This window comes from Gobio gobio (genome assembly GCF_949357685.1).
Source record: "Gobio gobio genome assembly, chromosome: 13".
In the NCBI taxonomy this organism is placed as follows: Eukaryota; Metazoa; Chordata; class Actinopteri; order Cypriniformes; family Gobionidae; genus Gobio; species Gobio gobio.
This window is the reverse complement of record NC_137106.1, coordinates 22,595,116-22,616,081: the sequence shown is the minus strand read 5'-3', so window position 1 is coordinate 22,616,081 and position 20,966 is coordinate 22,595,116. Positions and strand designations below refer to the sequence as shown.

The 20,966-nt window shown below is 38.6% G+C and overlaps 2 protein-coding genes across 8 annotated transcripts in view; both read left to right on the top strand.

Moving 5' to 3' along the window:
* slc24a4a (solute carrier family 24 member 4a) overlaps positions 1-10,986 on the top strand; it is a 70,900-nt gene extending 59,914 nt beyond the window's left edge. The window contains exons 14-17 of one of the 2 annotated variants that reach the window (XM_079832548.1): positions 5,722-5,836; positions 5,932-6,044; positions 6,134-6,199; positions 7,569-10,986. In XM_079832548.1, the coding sequence (XP_079688674.1) occupies positions 5,722-5,836; positions 5,932-6,044; positions 6,134-6,199; positions 7,569-7,715 (441 nt within the window). In that variant the 3' untranslated portion in view covers positions 7,716-10,986. The remainder of the gene's footprint in view (positions 1-5,721; positions 5,837-5,931; positions 6,045-6,133; positions 6,200-7,568) is intronic. The other variant, XM_079832549.1, reaches the window with a different exon arrangement.
* A 52-nt stretch (positions 10,987-11,038) lies between these two features.
* The window catches only part of dglucy (D-glutamate cyclase), a 36,188-nt gene continuing 26,260 nt past the window's right edge, over positions 11,039-20,966 (top strand). The window contains exons 1-2 of one of the 6 annotated variants that reach the window (XM_079832542.1): positions 11,039-11,148; positions 20,152-20,235. In XM_079832542.1, coding sequence (XP_079688668.1) covers positions 11,145-11,148; positions 20,152-20,235 — 88 coding nt within the window. In that variant the 5' untranslated portion in view covers positions 11,039-11,144. Of the gene's footprint in view, positions 11,149-20,015; positions 20,236-20,966 lie in introns of those variants that run through there. The other 5 variants (XM_079832544.1, XM_079832543.1, XM_079832545.1 and 2 more) reach the window with 5 other exon arrangements.

Sequence of the window (20,966 nt, the reverse complement as noted above, 5' to 3'; positions counted from 1 at the left end):
GTGTGTGTGTGTGTGACAGACCAACATTACTCGCAGTCGCACGATGACAACAATTAATCTTTGGATGTTTTCCCTCCCCTGAATGCCTTGCCCGTTTGGTCTTCTCCCTTTGATGATTTTCTTAAGATGCCTTCCTCTTTCTCCCAACAGCAGCTGGAATGACCGGCTCCAATCCGTCATCGAAATCCATAACGTTAGCTTGACTCTGAAGCTTTGATTCTCTGACTGACAGACAGCTGTTGATCAGTGACGTAGCCTACGTGACTGACAGCTCGCCTACAGTATAAACTGGTAAACGTTTTTTAGTTAGCCTATTGAATCCTCTTTTTAAAAATATGTTTTTTGTTTTGATATTATCGTTAAATCACTGAGCAAACTCGGAGCACTTCACCGGCGGTGACTCTCTCCTCGCGTGACATCCTGAGCTTGCGCGGCATCCTGAACGTTCTATATCGCACTTTGTAAAGAAACTGGGCTGGCGGATATCGCGTTTTGTGAAAAAATACATTTTGTAGTTGGCTTAAAATGTACATTTTCAAATCTTATTAATGGCAGCAATTCACACATAGATTAAGGTACATCTAAACAGTGATTTTCAATAATAAAATCCAAATGTCAAAAAATGGCGTTTATCGCGTTTTGCAACCAAACTCTTCATATGGTCCCCCAGTGGCTAGAAATGGCGATAGGTGTAAACCAAGCCCTGGGTATCCTGCTCTGCCTGAGAAAATGAAAGCTCAGATAGGCCAATCTGGAATCTTCCCTATATGTCGTCATATGGGGAAAGGTTACCTCCCCTTTCTCTGCTTTGCCCGCCCAGAGAATTTGGAGAAAATGGATTGTTTATTTTTTACATTTTAATTCAGTCGCAGTGTCAGCACAGGCTTTACAAACAGACTTTTACAATATGGATTCGACTGCACCGCCACAAACAGTAGGTAATGGTGTTCATTAATGCCTGATCTGTGATCAGTGATTTCTGATATGTAGCTAACTATTCAATTATTATTCAGTTTAATACTGTTTATGCATCAGTGAATCAAGTCAGTGACTAAACGATCAACTTCAAATAGTTTCTCTTAGTAGCATGAAAAAAATCTGTTGTTTAAATTGTGATTAAACTATAGTGTTCTTTGATCGCTTTTTGTAATGTTTGAAGCTGTCAATCGCACATTGCAAGTATATCTGCACACTTGCCCAAACTCCCGTTATAATGAATGATGCTTTTATGCTGCACAACAAAGCTCTTACTGTATTCATATCGATTTTGTGTTTGCTGTTAGTTGTGGTGAAAGCCTTTTGTGAGAAATTGCGTTGCAATGACGAGATCACTGCATTCACACGATAAACAGACTGTCTATCTACTCAATGCTCATCACTACAGCATTTCATGTGATGGGAAAAGATCTAAAAATAATGCTATAATCAACACTTTCACGATCCGTTCATCTCGACGGCTGTGATGGTAAAAAAAAAAGTAGCAAAAGTATTTGAGAGGGGTTCCACATGTAATGCGCATTTCAAATGCAAAGATGTCAGCCAATCACAACAGTGGCCGTTTACACTGAAGTCTCACAGCATACACGCCCCTTCAAACAGAGCATTCAGGCCAAAGGGCTAAAATCAGGATAGATAAATGCCTTTTATTTCTAAATTACAAAAAAAAAGTATGTAAAAATCATACTAACAATATAAGTACACCTCAGGAAACATAAAATAATAAATAAAAAAATCCACAACATGGGACATTTAAAATCTTAAAGGGGTGATGAATTGAGAAATCAACTTTCCCTTGAGCTTTTGATATATAAAAGTTTTAGAGCTGAAAACTTCCTTGTTACTCAAAGAAAAGCTTTTATTGACACCAGGCCCAGCAAACGATCAATCTCAGAATGTGCCAGGCTATGACGTCAGAGTGTAGTGAAGCACCGCCTCAACAGAAGAACAACACCTGATTCTGTAGCCACGCCCACCGACTTGTGCCATTAACATGACATAGGCCTACAGAGAGAGCTAAACCGCATCGAATTTCTAAACATACCACATAAGCTTCATTCGGATTCCAATATTATGAATGCATGGATGAACTTTATTTTTAATGAATATCCAGCTCACGTGAAGAAGAGATTGCGTTTGTTCCTTCATTTCTGATCACTGATTCATTTGTAAACAAGAGACTGGATTTGCAGACAGGATGAGATTACATGAATGAAGCAACACACTAATGTGAGTAAAACATGTTTTTTATATGTGATTATTATTGCATTGTTACAGATCGTTTGATATAGATCTATTGATTGTGTATGTGTCTAACTTAACATACCTTAGCACGCGGTCAAAGGTTTTGTGTTTCTTGATGCGCGTTGTTCACTCTCTTGACTTGATATTTGAAGGAAAAATAAAATTGTGAAAGTTTTGATCATGCAGTCTGCAACGTACAGGCGTCTGTGTGTGTGTGTGTGTGTGATGCACGGTTTGCGCTTATATCCACCGATTGGGCGGGCCAAGTAATAAAAAAAATAACATTCCAATCAATCGCGGGTGGATGAGAGAGAAATCATTGTGTTTGTTTGATAAAGATGGTTTGCGAGCCCTGTGGGACGAATTATTCCGGTTGCTGTTTTCCCACATGCTTCAAAACAATCCCTCATGGTGTACTCGTGGGGAGCCGAAGCTCATTAAATATGCAAATCTCATCCAATCCTAGCCGTGGGCGTTTACTTCCAAGTCTTCAGTGCGGCACGCCCATAAAATCTGAGTGTGCAGGAGAGAGCCTCAAAACCAGGATAGAAAATAGCCTATTACTTATTCAGTATGATGTCTTTGAATGTAAAAACCACGCGAACGTCATAAGTTGACCTCAGACAACAGTATAAAAAAAAGCCAGTTCATGACACCTTTAACACATCAGAATAAGAGGGCTTTATTGCCACATGTTTTCACACACTTCCAGTGCACGTATACAAATTCAACAAGATATATAGTAATACAATTTAATACAAAAAATAGACAAATGTATGTTTAGTCAAAATAAACATATTTACAGATTGAGCATATTTACAGTATTATGAATAATATGAATAAATATCAACTGATGAATAAAGATCAACAGAGTTTACAAAGATTGAAAGAAAGAAATGTATGTAAAAATCATACTAACAATATAAGTACACCTCAGGAAACATAAAATAATAAATAAAAAAATTCCAGTGCACGTATACAAATTCAACAAGATATATAGTAATACAATTTAATACAAAAAAAATAGACAAATGTATGTTTAGTCAAAATAAACATATTTACAGATTGAGCATATTTACAGTATTATGAATAATATGAATAAATATCAACTGATGAATAAAGATCAACAGAGTTTACAAAGATTATTGCACTAAGCAGCAGGGTATTGCACTTACTTTGCTTTGGGAGGCATTTAACTGTTTAAGAGGGAAATGGCATGTGGAAAGTGTGCCCGGTGATCTGAAGATGGCAATCGTTCAAACAGATGGTGGCCAGGGTGAATGGAGTCTTTGAGGTTTTTACCTGCCCTCTTTCTCACTCTGGAAGAGTACAGGCTCTGGAGGGTGGGCAGGGGGCATCAATAATCCTCTTAGCGGTCCGGCCTGTCCTTTTGTAGTCTTATTATGTTTAGTAGCTGAACCACACCAAACATTTATAGAAGTGCATAGAACAGATGATCGGTAAGCCCCGCCCCCCTTAGTTACTGTTGCTAACTCGGACAAACAAACGGAGTTGCTATATCTTACAATGACAGCTGTCAGTGTGAAAACCTTATCCCAAGATGTTTTTGGACACAGATTGTAGTGTATATCCCGTCCGAATGATGGCCAAACTTAACTGATGGTTTATCAAGTTTATTGCATCGTTATTCACTCCAAAAAAATCATTGTAAGAGCTGAACAAATAAAGCATAAGAAGTGCGCATTAACGTCTCATTCACAAACTATCTCTCTCCGTTGCATTACCATTAACATACACAGCAAATTACACAAAAACACTCAAACAACTAACAGTAAACAAACATATATACTGACCGTATGCCTTTTCGAGGGTGCAGTTAATAACTGGTAAACTTTGTATCTGCAAAACAACTCCAATAAACTGCGTGCAAGCTCTTCCTTTCGTTACCCGGAGACTAATACCCATCAAAAAAAGAGTCCTGCTTAGTAGGACAGATAATCTAGACCTTAAACATATCTAAAATGAAATTCATTTACATATAACCAGTTTAATATGGAGAGGCACTGAAATGTAGACCTTCATGTTTTTGGCCTACAGTGTTGCATGACGTGAGAACAGTTAGTTAGTAGGTTTGTATGTTAGCAGGGACTTTAATCGTAACTTAACGAGAGTATGACAAACACAAAATCCTCTCAGGGTACCTGGAATCAGTGTTACATTACCTCAGGCATGAGGTTTTAGCATTTTTGTAGCATAAACACCATCAATCTGATGAGAGCTTCGGATTTTCCAATGCATCTCTATGGCACTGACACCTAAAGATGTCCAAGTTCCGGTCCCAGCGCAACTGATACTCAACTGCTATTGGCTCATCTGCTTATGAGGGGAGGGGCTTACCGATAGGTCAATTGTGTCAGCAGCTCCTGTGGCAGGTTGAACTTCCTCAGCTCATGATGATCAGGCCAAACTAAAGTCCACAAATAAGATCCTTGAATAAGTCCCAGGTCAGTTCAGCTACTAAATCAGACATAAGAAGACTATAAATGACAGTCCGGACTGTCTTTTTTTTTATTTTGACACGGCGCGTTAAAACTGGCTGACCAATGAGATCGCCGCTTTTGTTCACGTGCCTGGAGCTGCTGAAGTGACAGTAAAACACGACTTTGTGGCGCTCAAGCACAAACCGGTCTAGCCGAGCACACATTGATACGACGAAGAAGTAGTAAGTAGATAAAGAAGACGATGAGCTACTAATGCTGCTTGCCAGTTAGCAAAAAGTGTATGTGAATGGTTTTGGCCATAGACATATGTCTATGGTTTTGGCAAGTACGTAAATACTGTCTCTCTTCTTTTTCTGTGTGACAAGTGAGCGCGGAAGCGTAAAGTGCAGCAGCACCACCTTGTGTACCGGGAGCGCTATCTACTGAATGTGCACGTTCACTCGGCGCATCGCCAGTGGAAATCGTTTGGGTGTGAACACTCAAGACGTGCCGAAAAACGTCACGAAAAACGCTGGCGATAAGCGCGTGCGATATTCGTCCCAGTGTGTACAGGCCTTAAGCCTCACAGAAACTGATGTATGATGTTACGGTCTATGTGTGCTCAGATCAGTGGCAGCAGCTTCAAAAAATCCAATCACATGAAGTTAACTAACTATATTATAGCTGTATATTACTGCTATGTGGACATTACTTTGATACTCATCTCTAACTGAGAACAGAATACTTCCTTAAAGCAGCTTAGAAACAATATATGAAAAGCACTATACAAATACACCTGAATTTAATATGCATTAACTTTGAATGTCCTAGTATTTTGTAATAAAAAAAAACATTTATTACAAAAGGGTTTTTTTTTAAACCCCCTAGGGGTCCTCGGACGGCAGTTTTAAAATGTCTCTGTTATTTCTTTTAGTTTTGGCTTATTTTAGGTTATGCTGCTTGCAGGCACGTTACATCACTATTCCTTATAGGCATCTGAATTTCTTTGAGGCTCATTCATGTGGGTTGCTGTGTGCAGGTCACAATCGTTGGATACACCCTTGGAATCCCAGATGTCATTATGGGTATAACTTTCCTGGCTGCTGGCACCAGTGTTCCCGACTGCATAGCTAGTCTTATTGTCGCACGACAAGGTAGATTTTATTTCTTTTTTTTCTTACCTTTTACTTATCTTTCATCTGTGTTGAGCTTACTTTCCAGTGCTGGATTTGTGTCTTTGTGTGCTCAGGCCTTGGGGACATGGCTGTCTCGAACACGATTGGCAGCAATGTCTTTGATATCCTGGTCGGGCTCGGCGTTCCCTGGGGCATCCAGACAATGGCTGTCAACTATGGCTCTGTGGTATCTGTCTTTGTCACTTCTCAAACATGCACGCAAACACACTCCCTCAAGAGTGTAAAATGACCATTTATTTTTTGTTTTCTATTTAGGTTCAAATCAACAGTAGAGGATTGGTTTACTCTGTTGTCCTGCTGCTGGGCTCGGTTGCTTTAACCGTGAGTAAATGTGAAGAACAATTCACCTCACAAATACACTACATGGCCAAAAGTGTGGAAGCCGCCTAATTACAGTGAAGACACAAGTTCTTTTAAAAGTTCTCTGGCTGGGTATAGAGACTTGATTTAGATTCAGATTCATTTGGTTGTGTATTTTGTTATATTTTGCGTGTGTATATAAAAAAAAAATCTTTCTGCACATTTTAAATTATACAGAGCAGTGTTTCGGATGGAATCAAACTGCTAATTCCTTTTTGAACTCCTTTGAACTGACACCTAAGATTCATTGCTTTTGGGAATCAAGCTACTCTCACTGTTTGGATTTACTGCAGGGTCCCAACTAGAGGTTGACCAATAATGAATGTTACAGGTAACAATAATAACCTGGCAAATTACCGATTATCCAGATATTTCCCTGAGCATCACACTCCCTCCACTGTCTTGTTGTCCCAAATTACATCCTGATGGCATCACTTCCGCAGGTAAACTGCACACACGTACACAGCCGTCCACATGATGCAAAATAATCAGGGCTGTTAGAACCAGTCTACCTTCTTATACTGCTCCAAGGTCTAGTTCTGAGGCTTGCGTGCCCATTGTAGGCATTTTCGACAGTGGACAGGTCATCATCGGTATTCTGACCTCTGGTCTAAGGCTACGCAGCAGTGTTTGATGCACCTTCCTCCAATAACCATCATTGCAATTTTCTGTGACTTGTGGCGCTGTAGACCTTCTGTTAGCTGGGACCGGACGGAATTTCTTGCCCTCATGCATCGATGAACCTTGGGCACCCAACACCCTGTTGCCGGTTTGTGGTTTATTCCTCCTCTGGCCTCAGTAGGTTCTTACCACTGCTGACCAAGAGTACCCAGCTAACGGTTTCAGAGATGCTTTGACCCATTTGTCTTGTTATCAATTTATAATTGTATAAGTATATCAAAGAAAGGAGAGAGAGGGGGAAGAGGATAGTTGTCAAATGAACTTGTGTTGTTTTTAAATGTGTTTTTCAAATAGCATTTATATATTATGTATACATGTGTCCTCACATGACATTACACCGGTCAATGCTAAAACTGATATATTGGTCAACCTCAAGTCGACCAACTATGCAGTTAAGTGCATTCGGTAGAACACCGCAGCTTGTGCAGGACTGGAAGCACTTTACAAATCCGTTTTTACAGTCACTGAAAATAAGTATAAGATCAATATTGGGTTTCCAATAAAGATCACAGTAAAACGAAGATAACATTTTTTCCCAGCCCTACATGGTTACAGTTCTGCTCCAGCATGAGTGTTTAGGTGTCAATACAGTGTATAAAAGATGTTTTGCTCTGACTTTTTACTCCTAATTTTGTTTCTCCACCTTCAGGTGTTGGGGATCCATGTGAACAAGTGGAGGTTGGACTTAAAGCTGGGTGTGTACGTGCTTGTTCTGTATGTCATTTTCCTCTGCTTTTCCATCATGATCGAATACAACGTCTTTACGTTTGTCAACCTGCCCATGTGCCAGGATTGACTGTAGGCCAGAAGATTTTTAATGGCTTTGAACCAAAATACCTCCAGGATAGACCTGCAACCAAAATCACCAACGATTCTGCTGTTTCCTCTGTTTAATCTCCTTACCGAGTCGTACTGTTGAAGAAAACCACTCCCACTTCACATTAACACCACTGTGGTTAAGAGTGAAAAACTGCATTTTGCAGAAGACTGGCTCGCTACATTAATTCCAGGAAATGAAATTCTCCTTGGCAGCTCTTTATAACTAGATATTCTACCACTTCTGAACCTTGGACAATCACAATGCAGCCCGAAATTGTCTTTACTGGATTGTTCAGAGCAGGAGGATTCAAACTGTACACTTTTATCCCAAATTAAACTCCCACAGCAATGACAAAGAATGCTGCTCATTCCTGTATGCATTAGCAATCTACATTTTTCTAATTTCTGTCTTCCCTCGAGACACTCTATGACATGAACATAATGCACTTTATACGTGGCATAAAACATCTACAACACATTCATTTATTTCCTCCAGTACGGAAAAATGAAAGTACGTCCTTGATGTGTGGCAATAAAAAGATGGAACTGACATGAAATCACTACCCTCAGGCAGGAAAGTGATTATCGCAGCTCGTTACGCGCAAGAAAACTCTTGAAAATATGACGCCTAACAGATGCGAGGCATTTTCTGTTATGGATCGTGCAGCAGGGGGCAAGATGTTATGGAATCCTTGTGAGCTGGACAATATATTTCCTGCTGAGAGCTTGCGGCAGATGCCCAATGGAGAGGTCAGCGAGGGGGACCAGCTTCTGATGCACTGAAACAGAAGCTCTACAATTAGACACGTTTTGGTTTCCCCTTTATCATTCCAGACCTGTATTAGTGAATGGAACCAATCATAAAGCACACATCAAAAGCTGCTCCTCACCTCTCGTTCAGACCAGAGCAGACGACCCTCAGGACCGCGCTTTGAGACTAGCAACTGTGGCTGCTTTACTATTTCGTACACATACGGATGACATCATCGAGATCCTGGATTCTGCAAACACGCTATAAATTGACGTGTTTGTTGTTTATATGTAAATATAACATCACTGATCCTGTTTGAACTAGTGCTTCCTTACATATGAGAGGGGGAGGGGGGTGTATTTACGTACGTGACCGAAGCGGACACTTTTTCTTTATTTCCAATGCACCCGTACTTCCCTCTCTGGATCTTTATTACTGTTTGTCCGTAATGCATGGTTTGACACAAAGCAGCCATTTCTAAAGCAGGGCAAAAGCTTTGTGAGCTCACTGTCAATGTCCCTATAAGGATGAATCTCAAGAAAATGTGCCCAGGTCATTTCACCCTAAAATCAAATGGAAACACATAAATTATATTGTGCAAGTACAGTAAGTGAAGTTTTAGGACCATTAAATGCATTACAACATTTATTTCCATGGCAGTTATGCACATTTTCAATCCCAAATTCTCATTTGATGTAATACATCTGGACTTTATACTGTAACAGTTTTAATATTTAAATGGGCATAAATTAAACCAATTACCATAATTTATTAAATACTTATGCATTTTAAATGCTTTTTTGCATTACAGTCAAACAATCTCATTATGGTAATGGGAATGAAGTTTTATTATTGTAATTTTTGGGGTAATTGTAAGGTTTTTGCATTGCGGTAATATTTTTTCATTGCAGTAATTAAAATGATTGTAATGAGAATGGTGAGATGGAGAATCCGTGAGGTGGAAATGTGCATAATTACTATAACATTGATGAAAAATTAAGGTACTAAGAATAATTTTGTTTGAAAGTTTGCATTTATAACAAGATTTTCTTTTTCTGTTGCTGTAATAAAATGTACAGTAATGAAGTATGAGGTAGAAAAAAATCTGAATGGTCCTTAAGATTTCTTTGAGCCTAAAATAATTTCTTATTTCTTCAAGTTTTGGGGTGAAATATGACCTGAACATGTTCTTGACGGGTTTCCTGAGATTTCCGTGGCAGCTACCGGACCTCTATTCACTCAGCTGCTTGTGGGCTCCGGAGATCTGAACTTGAGCGTCTTTGTGTCTTTTGTCAGTCGTAGAACCTGTCGTTGTCAAGTGCTAGGAGGTGCTGTTGTCTGTGCAGAAAGACAGGTGTTGCAGTATTTGATGTACACATTATATATAATATATGCAATCTCAGTTGGTGAGGGCTGAGTACGGGGGTTATATTTTCATAGATGAGCCCTGTTTGTGAAAGCTGCTGAAATCGCCCACCACTGTTACACGAGCATGCAGATTCTGTCATCTAATCTGACATCACACAATTGCCATTCTGTAGAATGTCAACTTTAGTTTGTTGTGGCTATGTGCTGTGCGGAATGACGGTGTTGTCGTGATGGTTCTCTTTTCTTTCGTCTTTATTCTGTGGTGTTTTTGTCGGTGGTGATCTGTACGATTACATTATTCAGCTAAAATAGATACACCATATGCATAATGTTGGAGGAGCATTTAAAGCTTCTTCCTATGCCTGGTTGCCATGTTATAGTTAAGTCTTTTTCTAGCATTAGATGGTGACTCCTGGTTGTTTTGGGAGTTCTCTTTTGCCAGTGCAATAGACAGTGCATTCATCTACTGGATTTATTTGAATCTACACTTTGAGGCACTTGTCAGCACACTATCCTTTACTATTGACTATGTTGCAGATAATTTGTGCCATGCTTTTGATGCAAGTGCTACCATTTGAACTGAGAATAGTTTTTTTTCTTCTTCTTTTCTTTTGACATTGTATTTTATGAACCTCTGATCTCTGGGGTGGTTTGATTAATGTTTCATCGGGTCACTTCAGATGGGATGTCTGTTGCCAGTTGTATAGCACTCTCACATGAATATTCTTATGCACTCTCCATTGTATGCCTCTTCAGAGGACTGAAACTTAAAGGAAAATGCTTCAAATGACTCTGTCAGGCATGAATATGCACACGAGTATGAGAATTTCTCATGCCGGTTTTTTGATTTATTAAACACACATGCACAGATACATGCGCAACTGCTTCACGAGTGACCTGTGACCACTGTGAGTGGAACGGCATATAAGAAACCTGTGAGGTACAGATTTAATGATTTTCAACATAAGACGTTGGTGTGTAACTTGAATGTATTGTCTTGCAAGCAATGGATGTATCCAGCCAATGCATTTTACTGTAAAGCAATAATCTAAAAAGAATATGAACAATATATGAATCATACGAGTATTGTATGGAGAAAACAATTAAATTATACAGTTTATAAATGTGTCTTGGGTGTCTGTCTTACTTTTGGTCATTGAATGAGTGTTTAGCGCCCCCGTGCGTATAAAACCGGTAGTGTCGTTTTGGCCATTTTTTTTTGTGTTCCTTTTTTTTTTTTAAACAGAGCCGTTGTTTACCTTCTGCAGTCGCTTCTGATCCACAGCGATGGGTGAGTTTCGTAAACGTTTCTGGTAACGTCACTAAGTTGCCAAATCCGACATAGTACGAAAAGATATTTGATTATGGTGTGAATCTGCAGGTCGCGTTACGTTGGTTTGATTTGTCCCGATCACGGAAGTGTCAGTGCGCTTCGACAGCGTATTTTTTCGTCCCGCTGTACGTTGCTCTGCAGTTCTACGCTTTTATTATCGTTTTGCATTGCGTTCTCTCTTTTCATAGTACTAGTTGCATTGACATGTCAGTGTTCGTGTCCTGTCTTGACTGTGCAGCTTTTCACATTACCAGCAGGGGCCGGTTGCATAAACCGTTAAGACTAGTCTTACAAGTTAGACATACATTTTTTTCTTTAAGACAGTTCATAATTTTTAAAAAAAAAAATCAGTTACATTAAAACATAGACTGGCCTAATTTGATACAAAAAGTAAGACTGAATGCCACTTGCCTAACTACTAGTGGCTCATACTAGATCTTAAGACACTGTCTTAACATAATGGCTTAGTTTATGCAACTGAGGTCAGGTTTCTCAGAGCGGAAGTCGTCATAGTTGGGTTAACTTTTAGGACTGAATGAGAGTAGGCTATACATTAAATATTTTCGTGTGCCCATTTGCTCAGAGCAAAACAACTCCACAATAATGATTTTTCACAACTTTCAAAAAGAGGGGAAAAATCGAGAGATTGATAATGGCTGTGAAAAGAGAGAACGCAGTGATTACCACACATCTCTGAACTATAAAAAAAAACCTAAACAATCCCAATTGCAACAAATACATGCAGAATACACTTAAAGACATGCTTAAAATAAGCCTAAAATGCAAAATAAGACCAATTACAGATAGTAAAGTTATTTTCAAGCACAAACGTAACAAAACATTTGAAGTAAAAAAAATAAATACAATTATAATTGCTAAATAGTTTTATTCATAAGTCACGTTATAATATTTTTTTGAACGGCTTATGATTTACAATGGTTGCTATTAACTGTTTTAATTGTTTGGTTTTGTTTTTGCGAGTGAGGTGAATTGTATTAAAACCAGACCAAAAATCCTAATAAATATTCAAACTAAATCATTATAAAAATTAATGGTAATAATGTAGGGAGCCCACAACAACGACCACAAAAAAAAAAATTCAAAATATACTGTCCCGTCTTTTAGTTAATAGATAACAAATGAGTTTTTTTTTTTTTTTTTTTGGGATATTTTGACCACTCAAATCTGGTCACCTTAAAGGGTTAGTTTACCCAAAAATGAAAATTAGCCCATGATTTACTCACCCTCAACCTCAAGTCATCCTAGGTGTACATGACATTCTTCTTTCAGATGAATAAAATCTGAGTTATATTACAAAAGTCCAGGCTAATCCAAGCTTTATAATGGCAGTAATAGTTGCTCTGTTTTTGAAGTCAATAAAAAATGCATCTGTCCGTCAAATAACGTGCTCCACAGTGTTAATAAAGGCCTTCTGAAGCAATTCGATGCGTTTGTGTAAGAAAAATATCCATATTTAAAACTTTATCAAGTAAACTTTCGACCGACCGCCTTCCCTGTTCAATTTATGGAAAAAGTCTTTCGATAGGCAGAGAACCTTTCAACACTAACACGACCAGGTAGCTCGTCATGACGTCACCTACGCATCTTGAGTTTCACTTTCAACACTTTTCCACGGAAGGCGATCGGCTGGAACTTTACTTGATAAAGTTTTTCTTACACAAATTTATCGATTCGCTTTAGAAGGCCTTTATTAACACCCCAGAGCTGTGTGGATGTTAAAGCTACACTGTGTGATATTTTGTGAATTTTAGTTTCTGTTCCTCTCAATTGCGATTTCGTTTCAACTCCTATGGTGGCCGATTTAGTCCAAGATTAACATGGCTTCCAGTTCGACCTCGTCCACATTCGACACGGTGCCTGTGGGATATTCTGTGCGCAGTGGGATGGTTGGAACTCAACTGGCCTAATTATTCGGCTAGAAAGAACTGCAGCTAATCCAGAGTGAACTTTGATGATAGTAATGTTTATTCAGTCATCCAATTACAAGGCATAAACAGGTTTGCGTGGATATGTACATAAATGTGGTTTCTGTGAGAGAACAAATAAGGATGGTAAATATACATACACAGTTAAGAACTGTATAACTATACTTATAAGTTACATTTGTATAATGTAACCGTAAAGCAGAGCTTATTGTACCATATATAGGCGCTAAATGCAGCTGCATTAAAAGGAGCGGAGCTGCCGCTGCTAACAAGCGGTGTCCGGTTACAAAATGTGTGCGCCGCTTTAACGTTAGCACTGCAGTGCGCTCTGTATAACAATTGTTAATATGCCGATCAGACCTGATACATATTTCCATCAACATACATTACAAGCAAATATTTTCTATAAACAAATAAACATTTTTGATAACAAAATAACTGAATGATTATTCAAATAGGTGAGCATTAAGGCCTGTACACACCGGGACGAATATCGCGCGCGCTTATCGCCAACGTTTTTCGTGCCGTTTTTCGGCGCGTCTTGAGTGTTCACACCCAAGCGATTTTCACTGGCGCTGCGCCGAGTGAACGTGCACATTCAGTAGATGCGCTCCCGGTACACAAGATGGTGCTGCGGCACTTACGCTTCTGACACTCGCTTGTCACACAGAAGGAGAAGAGAGACAGTATTTACGTGCTTGCCAAAACCACAGATATATTATGTGTATGGACAAAACCATTCACACACTTTTTGCTAACTGGCAAGCAGCATTAGCAGTTCATCTTCTTCTTTGTCTACTTACTACTTCTTCGTCGTATCAATGTGTGCTCGGCAAGACTGTTTTGTGCTTGAGCGCCACCAAGTCGTGTTTTACTGTCACTTCAGCAGCTCCAGCCACGTGAACAAAAGCGCCGATCTCATTGGTCGGACAGTTTTTTACGCGCCGCGTCAAAATAAAAAAAACGAACCCGAGGCGTTTTTTTAAAAATGACGCTTTTACGCCTGGCGTTTTGCGCGTCGGTGTGAACACTCACATTGGCGCCCATTGTTTAGTCCCGAGGCGTTAAACGTCGGCGATAAACGCGTGCGAAAATCGTCCCGGTGTGAACAGGCCTTTACGCTATTGTATGTTGACACAAAAATACTTCTGAGGTGACATCAACTGAATTACGCGATGACACTCTGAAACACATCTACAATGACAATAACTATTATTACTTACGGAGTTATTAACGCACCGAAATACCACACAAGGAAAAACAGACTTTTGAGGAATAAACAAGCCAGGAAAACTCTGTATAACTCTGTTACTGGACGCTGCTGAGAGGAAAACTCTCTGCACATGCACCCGACAAGTCTGAACAAGTTGACGCGCGAGGCAGAGAATTTTGTACAGTGCCATCGAGTATTAAAACCTGTTAAAACACGAAAGGCGAAGCTTGAATTTACGGGTATGTCCCTCTTTGGCTAATGTACTTTCAAGATGGAGGGGCAACATGGCGACCACCGTTAGATCCCATTACCTTATGTATTTTCAATGGCATATTATAAACTTACGAGAATACTTTATTACTTGAAAGAAGTAAGTATACATTAATGAGCAGTGCACATATATTTTTGAAAGAACTAAGTGTTTTTAGCTAAGAATAGACCAAAAAAGTTACAGTGTAGCTTTAATCGATGGACAGGTGCATTTTTTTATGGACTTCAAAAACAGAGCAACTATTACTGCTGTTATAATGCTTGGATTTAGCCTGGACTTTTTTAATATAACTGATTATGTCTGAAAGAAGAATGTCATATACACCTAGGATGACTTGAGAGTGAGTAAATCATGGGCTAATTTTCATTTTTGGGTGAACTATCCCTTTAATGAACACCCCTAATGCTTGCACAGTCCTAGAGCTCGTCCTGGGTCGACATTTCATTAAAGGTCCTGTTTTTCCTGGGTTTTTTTAAGCTTTGATTGTGTTTACAGTGTGCAATATAACATGTGTTCATGTTTCGCGTGTAAAAAAATGTTCTATGAAGTCCCTCCTTCAGAAATACGCAACGAGTTCTGATTGTGCCAGCAGTTCCAGTGTTGTGATTCGACAGCAGCTTAGCGCACGTTGCCCGGAAAGGTCACGCCCCTTACCATAACAGGGAGATGCATGTGCTCAAAGTACAGCCCCTGAAGGCCAAACAAAGGTGATTTGACTCCGGGATGAAAATAACAGCGTCTCGACGACATGGCGACAAACACACTCTACGAACGCAACACTTCCTCTTCTCCACGCGGGAGAGCAACAAGACCACGCCCCCTTTTTTGCATACTTGTGAGCGGAGGTTAGTCAACAAACTGTTCTACTGACGTCATTAAAGCAGGAAGTACAGGGATGTAGTCCAAACCGGCCGTTCGCTGTAGGCTTTGAAAGGGAACTTCTGTTAAATAAAATATCTCGCTTGGCATTGAACTTTGAGCTTTATAATTTTACAGGTATTATTTATGCTCTAACAGCAACATTACACACTAACTAAAGTTTGAAAAATAGGATCACGAAGAACAGGACCTTTAAGTAACATTAGGCAGTTTTGATTTATATGATGTTTAATGTTGATGATCACCGTCCACGTTATTTTATGCTGCGTTCAAGTCCTCCTGTGATTTTCGTATTTATGAGGTGAGAAGTCGTGTTTAAGACATGTGCATTCAGTTGCTTTGGTCGGAGCAAGATGGCGGTGTACCTTCTTTTATTGAATTTCACGAAGGCAAGGTTTGTTAACTCTGCTAATAGAAAACGAAGAACAAAGAATGCGCATCAGGTGAGTTTTAATCTTTTACGTTTTTAATTAATCTATGAAGCCACTGTAAACTATATTGTTATATAATAGGCTAATTGTTATATTACAATGCTAGCTTACTTTGTTGTAGATGACAAAGCCTGACAGTGTCACTGCTAAATACCTGTTATTCAACTAACAGTTACAGACGTTGCATCCATTGGTTTCATACAGAACGGGGCTTTAAAGAAAATCCCGAACTTCCACTGGTATTTACGACTTCGTGGTGGCGTTTATGTGCATTCAACTCGTAAATACGATCTTTACGACATGACTTGAACAAACCATTAGCCTACATATCAGGGGTCCGTTCTTCGTACGTCGCTAACTGACGATTTGGCATGATCTTGGATTGTTTGGTTCTTCGACGCTCATCCTGAACTTGCTGTCATAGTGGCAGGTCCGTGAGTTTAAACCTGCTCAGGAGCAGTCTTATTTCATGTAATTTAAACGGGATTAGATTGCATCTTGAGGTGATACTTAAAATATGTCCCAGCCACTGCTACTTTATTACAAGAGTTCATTACTGAACCAGGGGCAATACTAATTTTAAATAATAATAATATAAAAATGTATTTGAAAATAATATTATGTTGTGTAAAAGGTGTATAATACTATAGACACAGCCATTCGATTGAGATATTTAATAGTGATGGAATAATGACTATTATTTATTGGAGTCTTACACACGTTGTACAGTTACTCTGAGCCGTGCATTCATTTGAGTGATGACGGATATTATGGGATGGCTTGATGCAGCGCAGGAGATGCAGAGAACTTGATCTTAAGAAACTTTAATTAATGCTGTCATAACATCTGTTTCAAATTGAAATTAAAGATTAAATGAATTGCTAATTACAACATTGAAATAAAAATGGAAAGGGTGTACAAATACTATAAAATCATGAATATAAATAATTGTGAATCATGTTTAAAAAAAAAAAAATTTTGGTCAAGTTTTTTGCCAGGTGGCTTTTTTATTTATGATGTCGTTACGTTGCTGTCTTGACGCCAGCCAATCGCTGCTTTACTGATCGTGGTTTTGAGAATTGATGCATCTGCCCTCTTCAGTGAACACAAGAACGCGCAGTAATCTTAGATAATTTAATCCAGATATTTTAATCCAATCCACAAATTCGTTTGAAGAACCATATTAGCCTGACATCAAATTATCACGATTAAAAGATCTGGGATCTGTCAAATCATCTCAGATGTAGGCCTATTAAGTGAGGTAAGAAGAACGGACCCCTGCTTACATAACATCGCTTGATTTTTTTGCATCTCCTTCCACTGTGTTTTGATCAAGAGATGCTATTCTCATTCAGAAGATGCGTAATAGCGCCCCCTCGTGGATAACATTGAAAACACAGAAAATTCAGTGAAAGTGTTTTCTCACATAACGGCTTGTGCAGACTGACCAAAAATAAGGTATAAGTTTACCTCATGAAATCTTTTACATTCTAAAGTAAGAAATGGATTGATGGAAAGAACTTGACAATTAGTTACATTTGCTAATGAAATAAACCTATTAAAAACATTTGTGTGGTGTGGCTTTTGTGTTCACGGTAAGTTTATAGGAGTTTAAACATACAATTTATAAAAGACGTTTACTAGCTGTGATCTTTAATTAACATTAATTTGTGTGCAGCCTACATTACAATAACTGTCCTGGTTGAAGTGCAGCATTAATGCAATTGGTCAAACCAGTGTTGATTTAAGCAAATTCATTGCATTCCCTCTGAAAAACATGCGTTCTAGCGTGAAAATGTTGTCTATAAATGGTATAGCGCACCTTCTTATCAAACCCGCCACAGCAATGATCAACCTCAAGCCGCCGTCAGTGTGAACGCACAGTAACTAGAAGAGAGTGGAGACCATATAGCATTGGATAGTCTGCCAAAAACGAACAAAACATATTGTTTGGTTTCGATTATCATCTCTATCGCGGTCACGTTCACAGTTCTTCATCATCATGAAAGTTGTCATGTGTTTGTAAAGCCATAACAGTTATTCTAATGTTTGGTTTTCTGAGCCATACCCGAAGCACACACACAGAAAATTGGAAAACGGCACTTCACGTGTATTAAACCAAGTTATCTTTTACTTTTTGCTGCACTTTGTTTTTGACACAACCAACTGTGTTTATTTGAACTTTGTCAAACACACACAAGGTTATGTCTGTGGATGTAAACAGCAAGTAAAGAAATCACATGTGTATATTAGGCCTGTGTTTAAAGCTACACTGTGTGATATTTTCCCCCATCTAGCGGTGAAAAGGTATATGACCATCCAGTGAATATTAGTTTCTGTTCCTCTCAATTCCGATTTCGTTTTAACTCCTACGGTGGCCGATTTAGTCCAAGATTAACATGGCTTCCAGTTCGACCTTGTCCACATTCGACACGGTGCCATCGAGTGTTAAAACGCGAAAGGCGAAGCTTGAATTTACGGGTATGTCCCTCTTTGGCTAATGTACTTTCAAGATGGAGGGGCAACATGGCGACCCGCATTCAAACCCCTCACCTGTATGTATTTTCAATGGCATATTATAAACTTACGAGAATACTTTATTACTTGAAAGAAGTAAATATACATTAATGAGCACATATATTTTTGAAAGAACTAAGTTCTTTAGCTAAGAATAAACTAAAAAAGTTACACAGTGTAGCTTTAAAGTGAAAGCAGAGTAATATATAGTATATGCTGTTAATATGAACAAAACAACAAAAGAAAAACCGAATCACTCACTACTCTTGATTTAATTAACTTTACTAGCTTTAATAAGAATCCATTTCTTTCTTGAATGCTGTCGTTAAATGGTCTTGATGCAGTGATAAACATGGATGACTGTGTACAGCTCACTCAGGGGAGGAGCTAAGCTAATAGGGCAGATTGTAGCTATGTCCCACTTCAGAGGCTGCATCCTTCGAAGACTGCAAAGGATTAGACTGAGCATTGTTAAATGGGCAACTGTGACAGATGCAGTTGTGAGTGAGCATAACGTTTGTATTGGAATTTTTTGAAAGTTTGAAGGATTCACAAACTGTCTAAAATATGTTCACCGTGGTCCATTTCTGTACATAATAAAGGGAGTAAAAAAACGAACATATAATCGCGTCTTAGTAAGATATGTCAACATTTGAACTGCTTTTAAAGTTTTAATTTGTAACATTAGTAAGCTGAAACCCAATACGTGCGTTTAGAATTCGGCAATTCTCTCAAAAAACACCTGTTGTCACTGGTGTGCAATGATTCCTGGCAAGGCCGCGATGGACCCATCTTTTAAAGGAGTGGTTCCGTGGTTTTTTTTCTAGGCTTGGTTGTGTTTATGGGGCACAGTATAACATGTCTTAATACTTTTTTTTTTTTAAAACGCCGTATTTTTCTTATATTTTACCTTTATTCCACACCGCTGTCTCCACTGTCTTTTGAACAGCTCGTTTGCTTCCTCGTTTGTTCGTTGTTGTTAATAGCAAGGGTTTATGATGTCACCAACCCGGGAAGAAGCTAGTCCAAACCGGCTGTTTTTGTAGGCAATAAACTGCCATAACTTTAAAAGACAATATCTCCGTTTGCATTGAACTTTCAGCGCTGTAACTTTGCAGATACTGTTTATGCTCAAGCAGCAACATTACACACTAACTAAAGTTTAAAAAGTGAAATCGCATACAACCACCCCTTTAACTGTACAGGAAACCATATAAAAGTGAATTTTGCATAATAGGTCCCCTTTAAGAAAACCGCTTAACATTTTGGTTACAATCTACCTTTATTGTTTTCTTGTGTGTACGTGTTATATCTGGACTCAGATAGGCCTACCTTATACTTAACCCTATAGTCTCCCGTAAATAAATTATAACACATCTTTATTATTGAAAAAGAAAAACTTCATGATATCAGCTAAAGGCATCAAATTGAATCAGACACGAGACAGAGTGTTTGTGAATTCAACTTTATCTCTTTACTCATTTTCTGCATACATTGACATCACACGCATTACACTTGATACATGATAAATATAAACTTTTATTATTTAAAAAAAAAAAAAAAACACGTTTCAATTACACACACCCACGCACAATTATTTTTTTTTCTTTTAGTTTTCTCTGATATTTCCAGATTTTTCCATGTTCCAGGAAACCTGAACATCATATTTTGCAGACCAGTAACCTGAGACAATGTTTCCTGCAGTGGTGTTGAAATGTGCGGGTATGACACATTTTCTCCGTCGTGCTGTCAGACTGAAATACAGCACCCAGGCAAACATGAGGCCAGGTATGATTTACTAATGGTTTGGTATAAGTTACTATGCACCATCATGCGTTAATGTTTACAACAGAGGGTTTATACCAGCTTAAAATCATTAACCAGCTGGGCTTTAAAATGTCTGGCTGTCATAAAGCAAAGTTATTAACATGTGGCAGTCAGAGGGTTTGTCTCCGCGTGCTCTGCGGAGCGTTATTCGCCAGCAGAGTCGGGATATTAAGAACACATCTGGTATAGCAGCAGGTATGAAAGGTTAAATAAATCATGGTTAGATATCATGGCATGTTACCTTAATAATTCCTTAAGAGTTTATGATGATTTTATCATCGTGTTAGCAAAGCACATTTCAGCTTGACAAAAGAACAGGTGCTGGCGAATTAACTTACAAACACTCATCTATTTATGCTCATAAGTAATTAAATGCATTGACAAAGTACATAGTATGCATTTTCTGTAAATGTATTGACAATACAAATTTGAATCATTTGAAATGCTTGTGCCATTCTGCATATAGTGCAAAGCCTCACAAATAACTTGACTACTGCATTGTTTTTTATTACACTGTTAATCTTCACTCACGAGTGTTCACTTTCACACTTTGGCACCTAAGCTGGATGTCTTACTCTTAAGTGAATGCTAATGTAATTCTGTTTCTGATGTACTTTTGAACCCATTTTTAAATGAGTACTAAGTATTCAATATAATTGTGCGGTATATAAATTGAAAGCTGAAACTTAAGT